The sequence below is a fragment of the Anarrhichthys ocellatus genome, unplaced genomic scaffold (genome assembly GCF_004355925.1).
Source record: "Anarrhichthys ocellatus isolate YVR2014 unplaced genomic scaffold, GSC_Weel_1.0 scaffold35, whole genome shotgun sequence".
Classification (NCBI taxonomy): Eukaryota; Metazoa; Chordata; class Actinopteri; order Perciformes; family Anarhichadidae; genus Anarrhichthys; species Anarrhichthys ocellatus.
Window position 1 is genome coordinate 837,987 of NW_022280065.1, and position 17,731 is coordinate 855,717.

General features: G+C 42.7%; 1 protein-coding gene across 1 annotated transcript in view; it reads left to right on the top strand.

The window, feature by feature from the left end:
- Nucleotides 1–17,731, top strand: part of angpt1 (angiopoietin 1) — a 54,713-nt gene that overhangs the window by 23,952 nt on the left and 13,030 nt on the right. Inside the window, exons 4-8 of the mRNA XM_031866388.1 lie at nt 87–208; nt 1,351–1,583; nt 7,061–7,188; nt 8,709–8,810; nt 12,616–12,782. Coding sequence (XP_031722248.1) covers nt 87–208; nt 1,351–1,583; nt 7,061–7,188; nt 8,709–8,810; nt 12,616–12,782 — 752 coding nt within the window. The remainder of the gene's footprint in view (nt 1–86; nt 209–1,350; nt 1,584–7,060; nt 7,189–8,708; nt 8,811–12,615; nt 12,783–17,731) is intronic.

The following is a 17,731-nucleotide window of genomic DNA, read 5'->3' on the forward strand; positions in this document are numbered from 1 at the left end:
TATACATGTATATGTATATACATGTATATGTATATGTATATGTATATATATGTGTTTGTGTGTGTGTGTATTTCTTATCTTGGCAGGTTCTGAATCAGACATCCAGGCTTGAGATCCAGCTGCTGGAAAATTCTCTCTCCACTAACAAGTTGGAGAAAGAGTTAATGGTCCAGACCAATGAGATCAGCAAGCTGCATGACAAGAACAGGTAAACAGACAACACTTGGAGCAAACATAACCACACACACACACACACACACACACACACACTAGACACAATCCAGACTGCAGCAGAGATAGATTGAAGGAAATAGAGATGATGTATCGACAGCCTGTTCTGCTGTTCTCTGCGGGATTGCGTGACCAAAATCAAAGGCTTGCTACCAGCTCTCATATTCTGTCCATTTTCCAAAACAATATTCAGTTGTTTATACAACAGCATAATAATCCATGTTGGACCACTGTGCAGTTGTTGCAAAATCAGGATATGAAAATGTTTTGGTCTCCAAATCTAGTCCTTTTACAGTGATTGGTGCTGTGGGATTGTCTTAGATGATGTAGTGTTTAAAAGGGTTCGGTCCACGTCTCCCGTTGCAGTGTCCATAGAGACTCCATGCAATCACTTTGGAAAAAAGTGAACACCATTTGAAAGAGCAGTCTCCAATGGTTCTGACTTTTTCTATAGTTATTTTCGAGGCTTACATAGAAAGATTTCTGAGGGCAATTCCCCTAAACCTCAGCAATTATGACATTATTCCATCTTGTACGTGTGTCGTCTGTACTCTTTCCTTTACCAAATCTATAATGGAGGGAAACGTGATCAGTTAATGAATTTGATGTCAGCCTATATCATCTTTCAGACATCTGATTGTACAGCGGTAATTCACACGTACGGAAAGGGCTTACTTATTTACCTATGAGGCGTGTGTTTATATTGTGTGGGGAACACATAGCAACCAAACCTACAGACATCCTTATTTGTAGTTATGCACACTTCTTGTATTTGTAATCCCATATCGCTCTCCGGGAAATAACATACCAGTGTCCATGACAAAGTAACAACAGGAAGTAGAAATGTCAAAAGTGGAAGAATTTCACAAATTCAGCTTTAATCTGCTGACCCCAATTTATAATGCTGTAAAAGTAAAAAAAAAAGGAAGAGATACACGTTACATAATCAGTAAGTCACTGGTATTATCATAATAAAAACTGCAAAACATTATTCAATCCATTTAAATCTGTAAAAACAAACCTGATTCCAGCGGATTTGGATGCCCTAAAGGACCTTAATAATTAGCAACTTTTCCGTCTTCTGTAAAAAACTTGTCTTCCTTTTGTCCTTTCCCTCAGCCTGCTGGAGCAGAAGATGTTAGAAATGGAAACGCGACACCGCGAGGAGCTGGAGTCGCTGAAGCAGGAGAAGGGGAGTCTCCACACCCTGGTGGGGAGGCAGAGCGGGGTTATCGGGGAGCTAGAGGCCCAGCTGAGCCGGGCCTCGGGGAACAGCACGGCCCTGCAGAGACAGCAGCAAGAGATGATGGACACCGTCCACAACCTGCTCAGCCTCTGCTCCAAAGATGGAGGTAGGTGAACTGGAGTCAGAGTCTCAAAAGCTGAGATGTTTGGAGCTTTTACAGCAATTGTAAATATGCTCTTAAGGCACATCCTGGTACTTTTATTCACAAGCCTTTAAAGCCATTTCTCACCAGTGTAATGCAAAAATGCACTGCGGGAATACAACAATTCACAAAACATGATTCTGCGATCATTCTTGTTTTGTCTGGCTCAGGTTAAACCCTCAAAACTAAAATAAATGAACAAATACATTTAGAAAATGAATGCCAAAGAACTTTCTTTTGTTATCCAGTCTGATGGATTTTCAGTTGAAAATATTGCCAAATTGTTGGAACGTTACATTCTCCGCTTTCAACTGCCTGATCGATACTGCACATGTTCATCTCTCAACAGAGCGAGATGGCTCACTTGTTCACTACTTCCATCATCGATTTCGGACGCAGCAAACCTTTTTCCATGAGCTGATGTAGCTAACGAGTGAGCCATCTCGCTTTTTTACTCATCTTTGTTGCACGGGCAGGATATATAGATCAGGTAGAGAGTGACACGTGTTGTTGTTGTTCCTGCGTAGCATAAATGAGCTGATGAATGATATGACATGATATCGGATCAATGCATTTTATTCCGTATCGAAGGCATTTCCAACACTGGTATCGTAAGAACTCTAATGACATTGCTTGGAACAAAGGATTTCATTGGTCAAACAAATATTTCCACAGGTGGAAATCAGTTGGGATCGAGGTCCGTCTTATTTATTTTTTCCCTGCGCAAATGTTCCGGAGTGGTTGCAAGCCACCGTGCACTGGCTTGGTTCAACCATTGAAGAAATCTGTGTTTCAGTGGAGGAGAGTGTTCTTCAGTCATCTGTTAATTTTTATTAACTATATTAACTATATTTAGTTATGAGTGATCCAAATTGTAGCGATTGTTTACCCTTCATATTATATATTATAGAGCAAGGCAATAAATGATTAGTTCTGTGCTATAATAAAATAATATAGCTTCCTTACATGCATTTCTGGTAACGGCCACTGAGGGGTTCAGTGAGCCCCCCTGAACCAATGCAAACTAGCGATGACCCTGACCTAAAAATATGCCTAGCCACCCTTGCCAGACCACAATGTGCAAAGCAAAATTTGCGTATCGGCTGTTCCAGGCTTAAACTACGTGGCAGCACTCGACTTGCTTTGCATTACTTGCTTCCTCTGGTAAAATGTTAGAGCTACAACATCTTCGAGTTTACAATCCTCATGAAATTGTGATGACAACCAGTTCTATAAACTTCACCCCATAGCGAGAGACACAGGGATGCACTGCTATTAAAGCCTGCATCATTGAGAGCAGCATGAAGAAAGAAACACGGTTCTTATTGTAACCCGGTGTGCTCCTGTTAAAGAGCCTTGGTGCCTCTCATAAACCAGCGTGGTGCTCTCTTCTTTTTTGTTTTTGCAAATATCACTTTTCACGCTTAACTTGATAAAGTATTTGCACACACAGCTTCACGGAAACGTTAAGCATGACTGGTTATGAAGTAATAAGCTTATTTTATTCCTCAGAGTCTCTCGCTTCTGTTGAATAAGAACCCAGGGATTTCCCTTTTGGCCCAACGTTTGACCCGACAGCAACGCAGACCCCTCTTGTTCGGTCAAACGCGGTGAACTCATTTACTCCTTTGTCAGGCATTTAAATGCCGAACCCGCTTGATCCCAACAGTGGCTTTAAATCCCATCGGTCACAGGAGATTTGACATGAATATCTTTGTCGGGGGGGGGGGGGGAGATGCGAACTTCATTTCCATTTGCGGATTTCCGGCAGAGACGCCTCGAGACCCCACTGTGCTCCTTGAGGTTTCCCAACAGACAGGAAACGACAAGGTTATGAAGGGATATCTCCCTTTTGTAATTTTAATGTTCCATGCGAAAAAAGGTCACGGGTGGCCTCTGCTGGCTCTCCATCTGTTTAGTCTGGATTTGTGTATGTTGCATTTAATTACCGGAGGTCTTTTGAGACCACTTTTGCCTGACTGGTCGTTATGTATCATCTCCATGTTCAAGTGTGTCCACATGCAACACTTCTGACTCTCTTCTCTTTACTGGCTTTGTAATCTGCCAAGTTTGATTAAATTCTCTGAATTTTATGCTTTTCTAGCCTTTGTTTTGACACCGCTCCTGCCATTTCCAGTGTCAGCAGGGTCAGGAGGAGCGGGGGCACCACAGCCGGGTCCCGCTGTCCGTGATTGTTGGCTGTCTTAATGAGAGGCGATAGAAATGGAACGTGGCCGCCGCCGCTCTGTGGTTGGTCCTTTCCTCTTCCATGAAGGCTGAGGCGGGCGCGCGGGGGGTCAGAGGTCTCCGCTTTCTTCACCCCAGCCTGAATAAGTCAAACTGTAATAGCTCCCGGGGGACGCCCCGTCCAAAGGAGGCGAAGGAGTAGGTAGACCTCACCGATCATGTGACGCACTGCCCCTTGTTTTTCCGACAAACACAGAAGCAGCAAAGCTCTCTCTTCTTGTTTTTCCACGTTCGGGGGAGGGCTTTTCTTTGTTTGAGAAATGGATTAGTGTTTTCATTTGAGGAAAGGGTTAGCATGTGATGCCACGGAGTGGCGTCTGCTTGCGTTAGTCGCTGTTTTGAAAACTGAGCCTGAGCATTTCCTCTAAAAGCATGGACTCAAATCATCTTTGACTTTGCTTTGGGGAAGATTACGCATACTTAGAAAAGGGAGTTTTAACACTAAATCTCCATGACCTTTCTTTCCCCCCCCCGGCTGTCCGTGTACAGCTTTTCCTAAAAGCAAGGCTTCCAGTGCGAACTGAGAGCCCGGCGGACGTGTTTGATGTGGCCAGATGCGACAGCGCAGCTCTTGTTTTGGTTGTAATCATTACCCAAACCTCATTAGGGTGCAATGAGCCACGTACTATTATTAACGGTAATCGACATCAGCTTTGGAACACTCGTTCATAAATTTCTGGCTGCTAAACATGATTTTGTTTTACAGTGTTCTATTATCCCACTTAATGAATGCCATTCATCATTTTTACAGCTGCTTACTCAGTAGGAGTCAAACAAAGTGGAATTATTTTAGGGCTCCACTCAAAAAAAGCCTTATAAAAAATAATTAAAAAGAAAACAAGTGGGTTGTAATGCCTCAACAAGACAGTACGGTAAACCACTTCATTAGACATCCCTTTACAAACCAGACAAAATGTTCGACTGCTGCACATGATTCTTTTTATGCTTCAGCGACCAGCAGAATGAGTCGACACTTATTGTTGCAAAGACCCTGTAAAGCGAGCAGTTATTGCGAGTCACCTCGGTGACCTTCCTAAAACCTTTATTTTCGCAGAGGGAGCTAGACTGTTTTATTATATGTTGTCGTTTGCACACGTCTGTTAAAACCCTTAAATGGAAGCAATGTGTTTTAGAGCCGTGTAATAAGGCGGTAGATAGCAATCCCAGTCATCACAGTTGGTAAGTTCATTGATTGCCTGGTATTTTAGGTCAAAATGAATTGATACTGTAAGGCAGAGTGATAAAACATAAACAGGAGGTCTTTCACATTGAAGAGCTCAACTAAACTCTACTCACTGGTAAACTTACTAAGTGAACTTTGGAAGTTAGTATGTTATTTAGTTATAGGAAGTATGATTTCTATTATTAAACAAACTTGACTCTCATGACTCTTACACACAACAACCGTAATCCTCTTCACATGCTAAACAAGGACTACACATCATTGTTGACAAGTGCACTGTGGGAATGAACTGGTGTTATTTCATAGTGCTTTGCACCCTTCACATATGAATACACCAGAGAAAATCCGTTGGATCTCGGAATGGGATCACTTAAACTCTCAGCGGCATTTAGAGACTGATTATAGTCACATGGGAGCAGTGATGTCTACGGCAGTCCATTTAGCTCCATTACTTGCTCTCTTCAGCACGAGTGTTTGGGCTCATTTGGCAAGGGTACTGATTTATGCAAACACCCGAGCCCTGCGGTCTTTTCACATGAACCCCCTACTGCATACGAGTCCCCGCTGAACCACAAAATATTTTTCTGTAAATAAATATCGGGACATAAATAATATTTGCAGAGCTGGGCACCACGCTGTTTCAAGGGAGCCGCTCAGACACTTCGGTGGACAGTCTTCTTCCACCGAGGGAGATCTCAGAGGCGATTGTGAAATGATTGTCCACACTGTTGCGGATCGAAGGCCAGAGAGCTCCCCTCTGTCAATGATCTCTCCCCCCCCGGCCTCTAAAATGTGCCCCCGCTGTCTGCCGGCTTGGGGTAAATTACCGCCTGACAGGGCGGGTCTTTGTTGTATTAGAGTCCGGGGCGTGAGGGCCCACTCTGTCAACCTGTCACAGCAGGAGATTCTTGTCGCCGACACTCAATACTTTGTCAAAATGCTCGGATAGAGCACCAAAATAAACGCCCTGCTTCCACCGGGATGTTCCGCGCTCAGGAAGGGGGGGGGCATCAAAGTGGAGGCTGAGGCTCGCTGACACTTTTCACTTTTCCCTGACATCTTCTTTTCCCCAACTCTTCCAACAATAAAAACAATGGTGTGAAAATGTTTATGATCGCTTCATATGGGAGGAGAAAGGGAGGAAGAAAGAGGAGGGAGAGATGGAGAGAAAAAAAGGAAAATCGGAAGGAATTCCCATCAATATAACAAGGGCTTGCAAGGTAAATACAAACCACTTGTTATAACAGGAACTTGAAATTTATAGCTTGTAGTATTTTGTCCTTAGCCCCTTGCTTGGTTTCAAAATAGTGCCGCCATAATTATCTACAGATGGAAATGGATGCAGCTGGTCCCGTCAAAAGACCGAGGCCTTCCTCTCAGAGCGGGGGATCATCCAGTCAACGAACTGCTTCTCTCTTGCTAATAACTTAGTCGCCCTCAGATTGTATCTGTCCGTTACAAGATACTCGCAGTGAGACCTCACCGAGCTTCTGCCTCAGACTCCTTTTATGTTTTCTCCTCTGAGATGTACGTATCTGAAATAAGATCAATTGACCCGATGTTCGTAATTTGTGACTTCACAAAACATTATCGCACTATGATTCCCATGCTTGTCCGACACACAAGGTAACATGAAGGGTAACAGATCCCTTGATTTATCAGAAAATGTTTTCACACCTGAGCTTTGGCATCCTGTCAGTCTAAAACCGCTCGTCTCGCGTTTCTGACAGACAGCTGGCATATGTGGCAACAAAATGTCTCATGTCAGAGTGGTGTTAATCTTCTCACCTTACGCTCAGCAAGAAAGTCAATAAGCATTTTTCCCCAAAATGTCAAACTGTTCCTTTGAAGTAACGGCCATAGAGTCTCAGCAGTAAAGATCATGGCACTCAAACTCAAAAGCAATACCCAGTTACCCAACAGACGCAAGTAGATTTGCTAGCGCTTGATATTTATTTGCAGAACTTGAGATAGCTTAACACTGTTTCCATTGTTACTTTACTACCCGCAGTTGTGCCTAATAGCACAAAGGTCGCGGACGAGGAGAAGAAGTTCCGCGACTGCGCCGACCTCCACCAGGCCGGCTTCCATAAGAGCGGAATCTACACCATCCAGATCAACCCTCAGGAGACCAAAAAGGTGGGAAGCCATAATATCTCACAATAACTACACTGTAATGTGAAAATATCTGCCTCTTCATCACTTCTAGGTCGCTCGTTCACAGTGGGTTTACAGGGAATCCTGAAAGCTGAAAATACACTTGGCAGCTTTGTGAGCGCAGGAGTTTATCTGGGGCGGGGGCTTGAGGTGTGAAACTGGACACTGAGCTCTGATCACGATGGTGACAATCGTGGATGTGTGTTCTCAACCTCTACACTGTGCTTACATAAGCTTCATTGATGGGAGTGATGATTTAATAAGGTATGAGGTCGGCACAAGGTTTTTGTGTGTGTGGATTTCTGTCTCTCAAAGTCAAGATTGGTGCTGCTGGGCTACTCGCAGAAATTAGAAATCTACTCCTCATGGGCATGGGCTCGTGAGAATGGGAGCCGGGATCGATATTCAGGGAAAGCTGTACCGCCACTTGCCCACCTCAAGACCTAGTAAAAGACTTGCGAGTGGACTTGTGTCTGCCGTATCAGAGTGGTCAAGAACCACCTGTAAAGAAATACAATGGGTATTGAGAGAGTTGCAGACTTCTCTGCAAAATCGACTGAAAAGTGTTTAATTCTGAACCAACTTTCATGCAATTTGGTTTGTTACAAACATGAGAAATTGAACATGATACTATGCCGATACGATATGTGGCAACACACAGCAGCAACCAAACGTTAACGCACATCCGGCCTTGCGCCCGTTTGAAGCATCTAACCTTCAAACCTCTGGGTGGAAATTCCCGTCCGCAGCTAACTTTCACTGTCCGAGTGGAAGCTCGTGAGTCGAGTCTTCACGCTCGACGTTCGTTCATGTTAATTCAACACCTGCCGAGTCATCGGCAGCTCCCACACTCCCAGCTTTGTGTTCGTCCCATATTATATTTTTCCAAGTCAGTACATAAGTAAGTTTGTGCATGAACACCATGAATGATGAGCTCGTCTTGGAGAAAACGACTCTGTCAAGGGCACTTCCTTAATTATACCCAGGCCGTGTTCATGTGTGTTCAGCTGTGTGTGCTGGCTGAGGTGAGAGACCTTCTCCACTCCACCCTGGGGTCTCCTCAAAACAAAGAGCGATGCTGCAGACAGAGCACCAGCCCTGCGTTATCAGCTTACACACAACCGGGTCCAAGGTTAAGGGCCACATTACACCAAGGACCTCCACTTTGATTCTGCAGAAACGAGGCCGCCTGTTGAGAAACATCTCCGGGGAGTTGGTATGGGATAAGGAGACGCTGATTAAGTTTGAGGAGGACCCAGAAACGTCGCATTCCCAAAGATGATTCATAATGAAAGCTGGGAAAAAGGAGTGTCTGAAACCAAATGATTGTCCAAGTGACCCTTCATTGTTTGTTAATGCCGCTGAGTCACGTTGAATGTCGAATTCATCAGCTTGTTAGATCAATTTCACACAGAGACCTATGAGTGCTGTCATTGTTCCATTACCTTCATCCATGGGTTTTTCCCACCCCTCCTTTGCTTGCTCTCTTTTCAATTGTGTAGGTGTATTGCAACATGGAAACAGCCGGCGGTGGATGGACGCTCATCCAGCGCAGAGAGGACGGCACTGTGGACTTCCAGAGAACGTGGAAGGAGTACAAGATGGTGAGACGAGACAAAAACACACATACACACACTCGTCTGGCATGCAGACACTCATCCATATCTATTCAAATCAAGATAACGGTGGTCATTTTAAACACGAGTCAGTAAGTCAACACACAGACAGAAAATGAAGATAAAACACTCAAATATCAGTTACGAAACTGTACGATGAGCAAAACATCCTGTTTCAAAAATACACCACGGATTATGACAAATGGCGGACGCTTTTTTGGCCTCGATTGAACATGCTGAAAGCTAAGAGGCAGGATCTGCCAATCCAGATGTCATTCCTCCCCCATTGTACTAGCAATACTGTCTAGGGTGTCTGAGACTTTCTCCTCTCCTTAGCCGAGGCTTCAGTGACATGCTGTTATTCTTCCTCTTCTTCCAACAGAAAATTATTACCTAAATCTGCAAACAACACGTTTGTTTAGTCTCTGTAGCGCTGTGCCAGGTGTGTCATCTGTTTGCCATCAGGGAGCAATCTATGCGGATTTGCATTAAGGGTGTTAACATTTCAGAGCCGAAGCTGCGTTTTTCGGCGGGGAATTGGATTTGTTATTGCTGGCAGTTGCATTGCTTGTGTTTGCTGCGGAAGTCACCTGTGTATGCCTTCCACTAGCTGTGAGCTTATTGTCAAATGGACTGTGTTCATTCTGTCCCCTGTAGTCTGCTTTGTGTTTCCCGTTTTAATTATTTCCCCTGTCTCCGCTGCTCTTGATGTACAAACCTCCAGTCAATGGGAAAGGATTTCTAAGTTTGTGGGACATTATAACCAGAGAAAATCCCAAGTTAGATGGAATAAAAGCACTGAACACTTGTGAAAGGTTTGAATGGTGAAAAAAGAAACAATAAGACAAATACAAATAAAGACAATAACTATATGTGAAGCCTGAAAAGAAAGAACCAACTAGACAAGTGCAGCATGTCTTCCTCTCCCCTTCCAAACAAAGACGTATTGAATCTCACAGTCAAGATGGCAGTAGAAGCTTTTCTTTGGATGTCTGTGTTTGAGCCACGACAAAGGGCCAAATGTGTCCTGCAACAGATTAGGAACTAGATAACTGGAAATGCCTTTTGCTACTGAAGCGGTTGTTGTTCACGACCTAATAGGAGTGAGGAGTCGGCAGTCAATGACGGCATAAAACAGTCAATAAAATAGTTTTTTCAGACCTGTTTTGAATCACCGCAACCATGAGAGGTCCCACACACACGACTGGCCGCATGATCTCCCCACAGGCCGGCGGAGGTAATGAGACAGATGTGGAACCCCCCCCCCCAGCTTTGAACAGGTGTTATAGAGAACAGGGTGTGCATTGGGCACACTCATGGACCCTTGGCCGACATTTACAGTGCTGATCTAATAGCTTAGCGTTTTACTGGTGGTCTCCTTGAAAACTCCGGAGGTGATCGATGGTGCTTGATTGTGTTAGTCGTTTTCTCATTCTTCGTCTCCAGAGGCTTGTGCTCACAGATTTAATATTTAATGTACTTTGAGGATTTGTAAATCTTTCGGTAACCGCTGACGTGTTGTTTCTTTGTGGGACCACGGAGACACTTTTTGGCAACGGGGATGTAGTGCAGTGATGTGAGTGTTTACAATGACATTGCCAGGAGACCACACATCACAAGGGGACCTCTCAAATTATATTCACAACTCACTCTTCCATCTTATCAGCATGTGAAAATGGTGCTTGTAGAGCGATGCTTTCCAGCCTCTACAAGCACTTCAGGGGGTACTTGTGCAGTTTCCAGGGGGTAAGAGGGAAGCTCATGTAGTTAACTAGTAAATCTACAGTGAGCAGTGAGCTGACCGTCAGCCTGAGTCACTTGTAACACATTAACATCGCATGTTGCTAGCAAGTTGCTGGAAACTGAAGCAGGAATGGTTAACAGTCAGAACTTGACATTTGGTCCAACTACATTCGTGCAATGTAGCCCTTCTACAAAACAATCAATTGCAAGTGTAGGGATGACGACAGGACGTAGATATATCATGTATAGTTTTTTTTAGAACGCTTGCATAATTGCAATGTGAAACCAAAACTAACTGCATCAAATGAATACACTGTAACAAATACGTAAACCGTAGTTCGGACTCTCATGTGTGAAAAGGCTAATCTCTGTCAACAGATATCTGCATGTGAATCTGTAGACAAAGGGGAAAAGATTTTGGTATCGGAAGCATTCGGCTTTCTGTTTGTCTTCCGTGTAGTCATGATGTTCATGTTTGAGCCAGCTTTGGCAGGTTAAAAAGAGAGATTGATAATCGGAGGACAAAGTCTTGTCCCAGATATGTCAGACCAACAGCCAATGGGTTCCAAGATTGCGAAAAAGCCCAACATGTACAAGCTGTTTATATAGTTAGCTTAAAGTATGAATAAACACTTGAAATAATATACGTATATGTATAATATGTTTAAAGTAATAAATAAACTGTTGAAATAGTACGTTAAAAGTAATGGATTCTGCCACTCCTAAGTAGTGTGAATGCAAATTTGACCAAAGCAACATAAACATTGACTGTTCAGATATATTGTATTGTTTTAAAGGATTGGACTCTCTCAGTATTTCTAGTTCATCTTTGCATGTACAACAGTTCCTGACATTTACAGTGCTCAGTGTTTACAACTACTCTCCTCCCTGACAAAGTGCTTTCAGCAAGTGTAACCGAAATACAAACTAAGAGCTCAGTCCAACGATGTGACGAAGCATCTCCTCATCTCCTCTTAGCTGAGTGATTTCGGTCAGGATCGCGAAGAACCGGAACCACATAAAGGAACAACCACGGAGCTCGACGGAGCTCCAAACCTTTTAATGCGGCCAGGGTTTCTTGAAACATATTCCGCACTCACAGCAGGTGGCATTGGACCGAGCTGGAAGACAGTCAGGAGGGAACATCTCATCAGGAGTGAGATCAATTCAAAGAGTGGCGGAGAGAGAGAAGGGAGAGAAAGCAGTAATGGGCCCCAGTCACTTTCTCTTCCACCCACTCAGCAGGACATGCCTAAGGCTAGAGGAATGCCCCATATTTACTTTCCCTCCTTCCCATTCCTCATCACCACACACGCTCAGAACAAACACAGACTTCTCTCTGACTTTGCCCCCCTTCTTTCCCGATCTTTAATGGAGCGGTTCAGACTGCCCTGTCAGAGCTGTAATGTCATCCCGCTTCACAATATTTCCCTCTGCAATGCACTGCTCTTGCCGCTGTCAGAAGCACTTTGCCTGTGACCGGGAGCCACTCTGATCAAATGTAAACTTTTTGCAGTTGTTTGAAGGAGTGTCACGTGCATGCAGTATATATTTTGGGAAAGAAGTCTTAAAGTAATAATGAGTTTAGCATGTGTGTGACTCGAGAGGAAGACAGGAATGGAAAAAAGGTGTGTGTCTATTTCAGCTGGTACCAATTTAGACTTTTATAGGTAGGTACATCTATCCACGTGGAGGACCAAGCCAAAGGCAAGCTTAAAGAAACCTGCATATGAATATGAATATACAATGTGAGTAATGTGTGCGGCTTATTCACTGAGATCTGGAGGAACGGAAAAGAATGCTGGGAAGCTATGAGTAAAAAAAAAAAATGCAGCACAGAAACATTTTTGCTGGTGGATACAATATTTATTATCAGATTGACAAAGTATAAATCAATGAATCCATTCCACAATTCTCTAGTGATGAGATGTTATCATTCTAAGAAAATACTGGTGATAGCAGTGGATGATATCTAGTCCATGATTTACAAAAAGGGATTTTCCGCACTATTCCCGCACCGATTGTTGTGTTCCTCTTCCTTTCATTCCAGGGTTTCGGCAGCTTGCCTGCAGAGCACTGGTTGGGGAACGAGTATGTCTACCAGTTGACCAGCCAGAGGCAGTACGCCCTCCGTGTAGAACTGACCGACTGGGACGGACACCAGGCCTTCTCGCTATATGACCGCTTCCAGATCGGCGGTGAGAAACAAAACTACAGGTAAGATGGCTGATATGAAGCTACTGGTCGACAAGGACGGGGATAATGTTTTTTATTTCTTCAGGCCAAGGAACAAACTCAGACAGCGAGATGTGTCCCTCCTCATTACAGCTTTTTTTACATCCTCGGGTTTGAACTTTTATCTGCATCACATGTTAAAATGATACAGACTTCAGGCTGAAATTTGAATAAATGAATTAATCCTCAAATAACCTGTCGAAGGCAGTGTTGGTTGGTTGGTCACCGACTGTCCACCCCTTTGGTCCAGACTGAAATATCTCAACCGCTATTGGTTTCATTGCCATGACATTTGGTACAAACATTTATGCCATGAATTATAATAACCTGGGGGATCACTTTTATCTGGCCTTTAATCTAGCACCATTGGAAGGAGGAAAGGAATTGCATAAGGACGCATTACATTGATGGAAGGACAAAATGTTCGAAAGTGTTAACATTATAAACATGGCTAGCAACTGTGAGCTCTCCAGACGCTTCAATCATGTCGATCCAGTTATGCAAGTCTGCGGCGAGGCTTTTCTCATCGCAAATTCCTTCCAAACCAAATCTATCGCTTGTCGTCGTCTCCTCGTTTCCTTTGATTGACGCTTTGTCCTTGCGTGTTGCGGGGGCGAAGGTTTCTGTTTTCTTTTGTGGGGGTTAATGATAACAGGCCTCAAAACTATGGCAGCTGCTTGGCCCTCTCAGATGTGGAAAACGACTGCAAATTCCACAGAGTTCCGAGCAATTGCTGGCTTCTCGGGAGAAGGTCTGACATCTCCAATTCTGCAGTTTTTACTGGATGGCTGGTTCTCTCTGATAAGAGGTCCCTTTAGTTGCGAAATGTCTTGCGTCCAGCTTTGAATGACGAAATGAGGAACGAGATTCTGTGGCTTGAAAGCGTTTACCTCAACCCCTCCATTCCTCGCACACAAGTGTTTCCCTACGGGGGGGGGGGGGGGGGGGTGAGGCTTGTTGCCATAATATCCAATTTTCTAAATTGTCATGCGATGACAGGGGTTTCACTTTACGAGGTTTCCGTCTTGAGGAGCTCATACCTGGACTGGTCTTTGTGGTCTCTCTGAGGACTGGAGAAATGGATTTCAATCAAGCGAAAGATCAAAGTGTTTTTTTTTGTTTTGAATTTAATGCAGAGTTGAGGTTTTGTGTGACCGCAATGTGAGGACTGAGTGAAATCATCTCTTATTACTGTACCTTTAGTCTCTACTTCTGGCTCTGGTTTGAATGCACAGGCGCTGACCTCAGGCTTGTGTACAAGGCCCACTGATATGTAGAGTGCGGGCCCGAATCAAACCTCAATACATACTGAACTGTGTCTCTCCTTGTGTGAATCTCTTTCATTCACACACACTTATATCTGCTTGACCTTTTGTTCTTATGAATTAAGGAAACAATAATTGTTTTTGTCCCGCTGCGGCAGGCAAAGGGCATCTCTGCCCATTGCAGCCTTGTTTTCCATGCAGGCTCATGCTGTTTAGGAGTCCAATCGACACACTGATCTCTAGAAATAGATTTGTTCTTGAAAAATAGTTGTGGTATGATAATCACACACTGCTCCTCTGAAACACGGGCCAAAACACACCAGATGGTGGGGCCCAAAACAAACTGACGCTGCCATGTGTTCTGCTTTGGCACCCACCTGCTTTTAAATGTTCTCCGAATTACATTTCGTTCTGTGAAACCTAAGCGATAGTAGTACGCGATATGCCTTTCAGTTGGTTTGGGATTATTTCCGGTCCTCCGCGGTGGACCGGTTTACTGGAATACAGTCTGCGTCAGTGCGAATCAGACAAACATTTGTAGAGAACATTTGGTGTCGTAAATCTGCCTCTTGCTCTCTGTCTCACACACACACACACACACACACACACACACACACACACACACACACAGAGGCTGTATGGAGGAAAGCACATAAACAAGACAAACAGACCACTTAGTAACCAGGTATAATAATTGAATATTGAGAATTGCCAGGAAAGGTTTGTCTAGCTGCCAGCTTCTTGGTTTCTTCTATATATAGTGTGAAACGGAAATGACTCAACTTTCAGAGAGGGTGGGAGGTGTGCAATCATTCCTTTGTGAAATATAAGGTCCTAATCCTTCATAAATGAAGTAATTTGTTATGGAATAAATGTCATATTTACTACCGGTATGCTTTAAGTATGGACCTGCCATTTAATTGTATTCAGTCATCTAATTCTTGTTGGCTTTGGCCAGCATAATAAAACGGATCAATCAGTTCATTAGCTTTCAGATGATTGAAATAACTTGAAGCATATTTTCAAAATAAAGTGTCATTTTCTTTTGGTTCATGTTTTCATTAGAATTGCAATAATGGGCACCCTTTGAGACTACTTTCTATGATATCTCAAAAATAGAGATAATTCAATGGGTATGAACAGTTTCCCCCTAATTTAATGATTTTGGGATAAATTATTAATTCTCTCAGTGGATACGATTATTTTTTGCCTGTGTTGAAGGCCTTTTTCAAGGCAAATCAAAACCGATAAGTTCAAGCTGTCCAACACTGTCATCTTCAAGGGCTTAGAAAAGGGATACTTTGCGATTTTCAAAAAGCTTTGTATTATCGCAGTGTGCGCAAATGAACGTGTTGGACTTGCCTCTGTGTTGCCAGCGCCTGGACGTCTCTGCTCATTTGCCAGAGGACTTAAGCCCGGACGCTGCAGCACGGGGCAAAAAGAGGCAGATTGTGTATACCTCTTTATTTCTGGATTTATCGTATTGCAAATATTATCAGTGTAGTTGAAAATTAGTCGATTAGTCAATCAACATAAAATAAAGTTAATATTTGCTGGTTCCTTAGTGTACCATGATAGTAAACTGAATATCTGTGGGTTTTGAAATGCTTGCCAGACAAAACAAGAAATGTGAGTATCTCAACTTGGGCTTTGTAAAATCTGACGGGCATTTCTCACTATTTATTAAAATTATGTGGACCAAACAAATAATATATTAGAGAAAATAAAGTACAGATTAATGTATAATGAAGAAAATATAACATTTTTGCTTTACTGTAAACTTAGCCTTAAACTTAACTTATTAAAAAAAAAACACCTTAACTATCTATCATGCATGCTCAACATGCATTCATTTTGCATAACTTCTCTTAGAAGTCGAGCATTAGAGCAGCAGCCGATCAAGAGGCACGCATCGATGCAATAGCAGCCAAATAAAAGAAGAAATCTACTCTGGCTACATCTGCACAGTGTGAGCTGACATCAGTAATGTTGTTTTAAAATTAAACGAACAAATCTTGTGGACAACACTGAGGGATACATTTGGGTTGACCAGCGCTCCAAAGTTCCCACTGAGCCCCATAACATTGTGAAATGAGCTCTCGAGTCTTTTTCTTCATTGTGACTGGGGTCACTATAATTGCAAAGGTTACTGTCTTTATAAACAGCACATACACTCCCCCATCATCAAATCTAATTTGGTTGCTGCGATACAGCATGGGTTGCAGAAAAGAAAATAATAAAAACAAATATAATTTGATGACCTACGCATATTCTTTTAACGATAGCCATCAGATCAACACATTCAGTTAATTACCCTCATTTATCAAAGTTTCTTTGCTGCACAAATTGGCATATCAGTGTAAATAGACGAGGGAAAGTAAAAGGCAACCTTTATGAAAGCAAAGAGTCAGAGGGAAATTATTGCACAGAATGAAGAAAATTGCACGTTGCACAAAACTAAATAACGTAACAAGAAAAGACTGATCAACAAACTGAACTGAATGATACACTATGTTGGCTTACATAAACAGTTTCATGCAGATAAACAGTGATTACTGAGAATGGCCATGAAGTTAGAGATTTAGAGTTGTTATTGTTTCTAAAATACTATGTTTTAACACAGGCTTGGTAGATAAATAGCAAGGATCATAATGTCTCTTAGCTATGAAAGATCATCTGAACTTGAACACAATACTGTGGTGTGTCATGTAATTACTTCCAGTCACAAACTTTAAAGTAGTGTGTTAAGAGTGAAGGCAGCAGAGCTTCTTGCAGCGTATTAAGAGAGAGTTGCAATCTCTCTGCAGCTTATTGAACAGAACGACCAAGTATAAAGAAGTATCGTCTGCATAAAGATGTATTTGAAAATTACGGATTCAAAGGCAATAATTGTAAGGAAACAGCACAGAAAGTCGAGAATAACCAGGATACTCAAAGTAAGTGCATGTAAACTATCTGAACGCTGGCTAACCTCCTGTGGGTTACTGACTGGAACTGGACTAGAGGTCCACTTAATAGCTGCAGAGTAAATGTTAGAGTGGTCGACTTCATCTTAGAGGAGAAGGGCAATCAAAGTGGCATTTAGTACAATTGTTCTTCTCATGAATGCTCACAGTTTTTTCAAGAGTTTGACCTGAAATAAAACATTGGTTCTGTTGATGTATGAACTCCAAAGGGTTTTATGTCTCGTTGAAGAGAAAAATAAGAAGAGTTCGAGTCCTCATGCAAGATCATTGAAAGGCAGATATAGTGCATAGTACTAAATTGATTACATTTTTTATAGTTAGGGCCATTAATCAGTCATTAATCAGGCATAAAAAAAGTGCATTCAGATACATCTATATGTTAAAGATCTGATTGAAATACATAAAATGTTTACATGTTGAAACCTTTTCGTGATGTGGACTCAAACCTCAAATCATATGTTTTCCAACATGCAGCATTTTTGACGTTTTAAAAAAAAATCCTTTGCTTTACTATTTATGCCCAAAGCCTGACCATGTCAATGTTTTTTCTAGGATTAAGAATTTAAAGTTAACTACTTCCCAGAGGGGGAATGTGTGCGTATGTTTAATGCATCTTAAAACGCTAATGCACGCAGCATGGTAAGATGTAGAGAAGTACCCTGGGCACCAGATAGAGCCATCATTTCCAAAATGTTCTGAG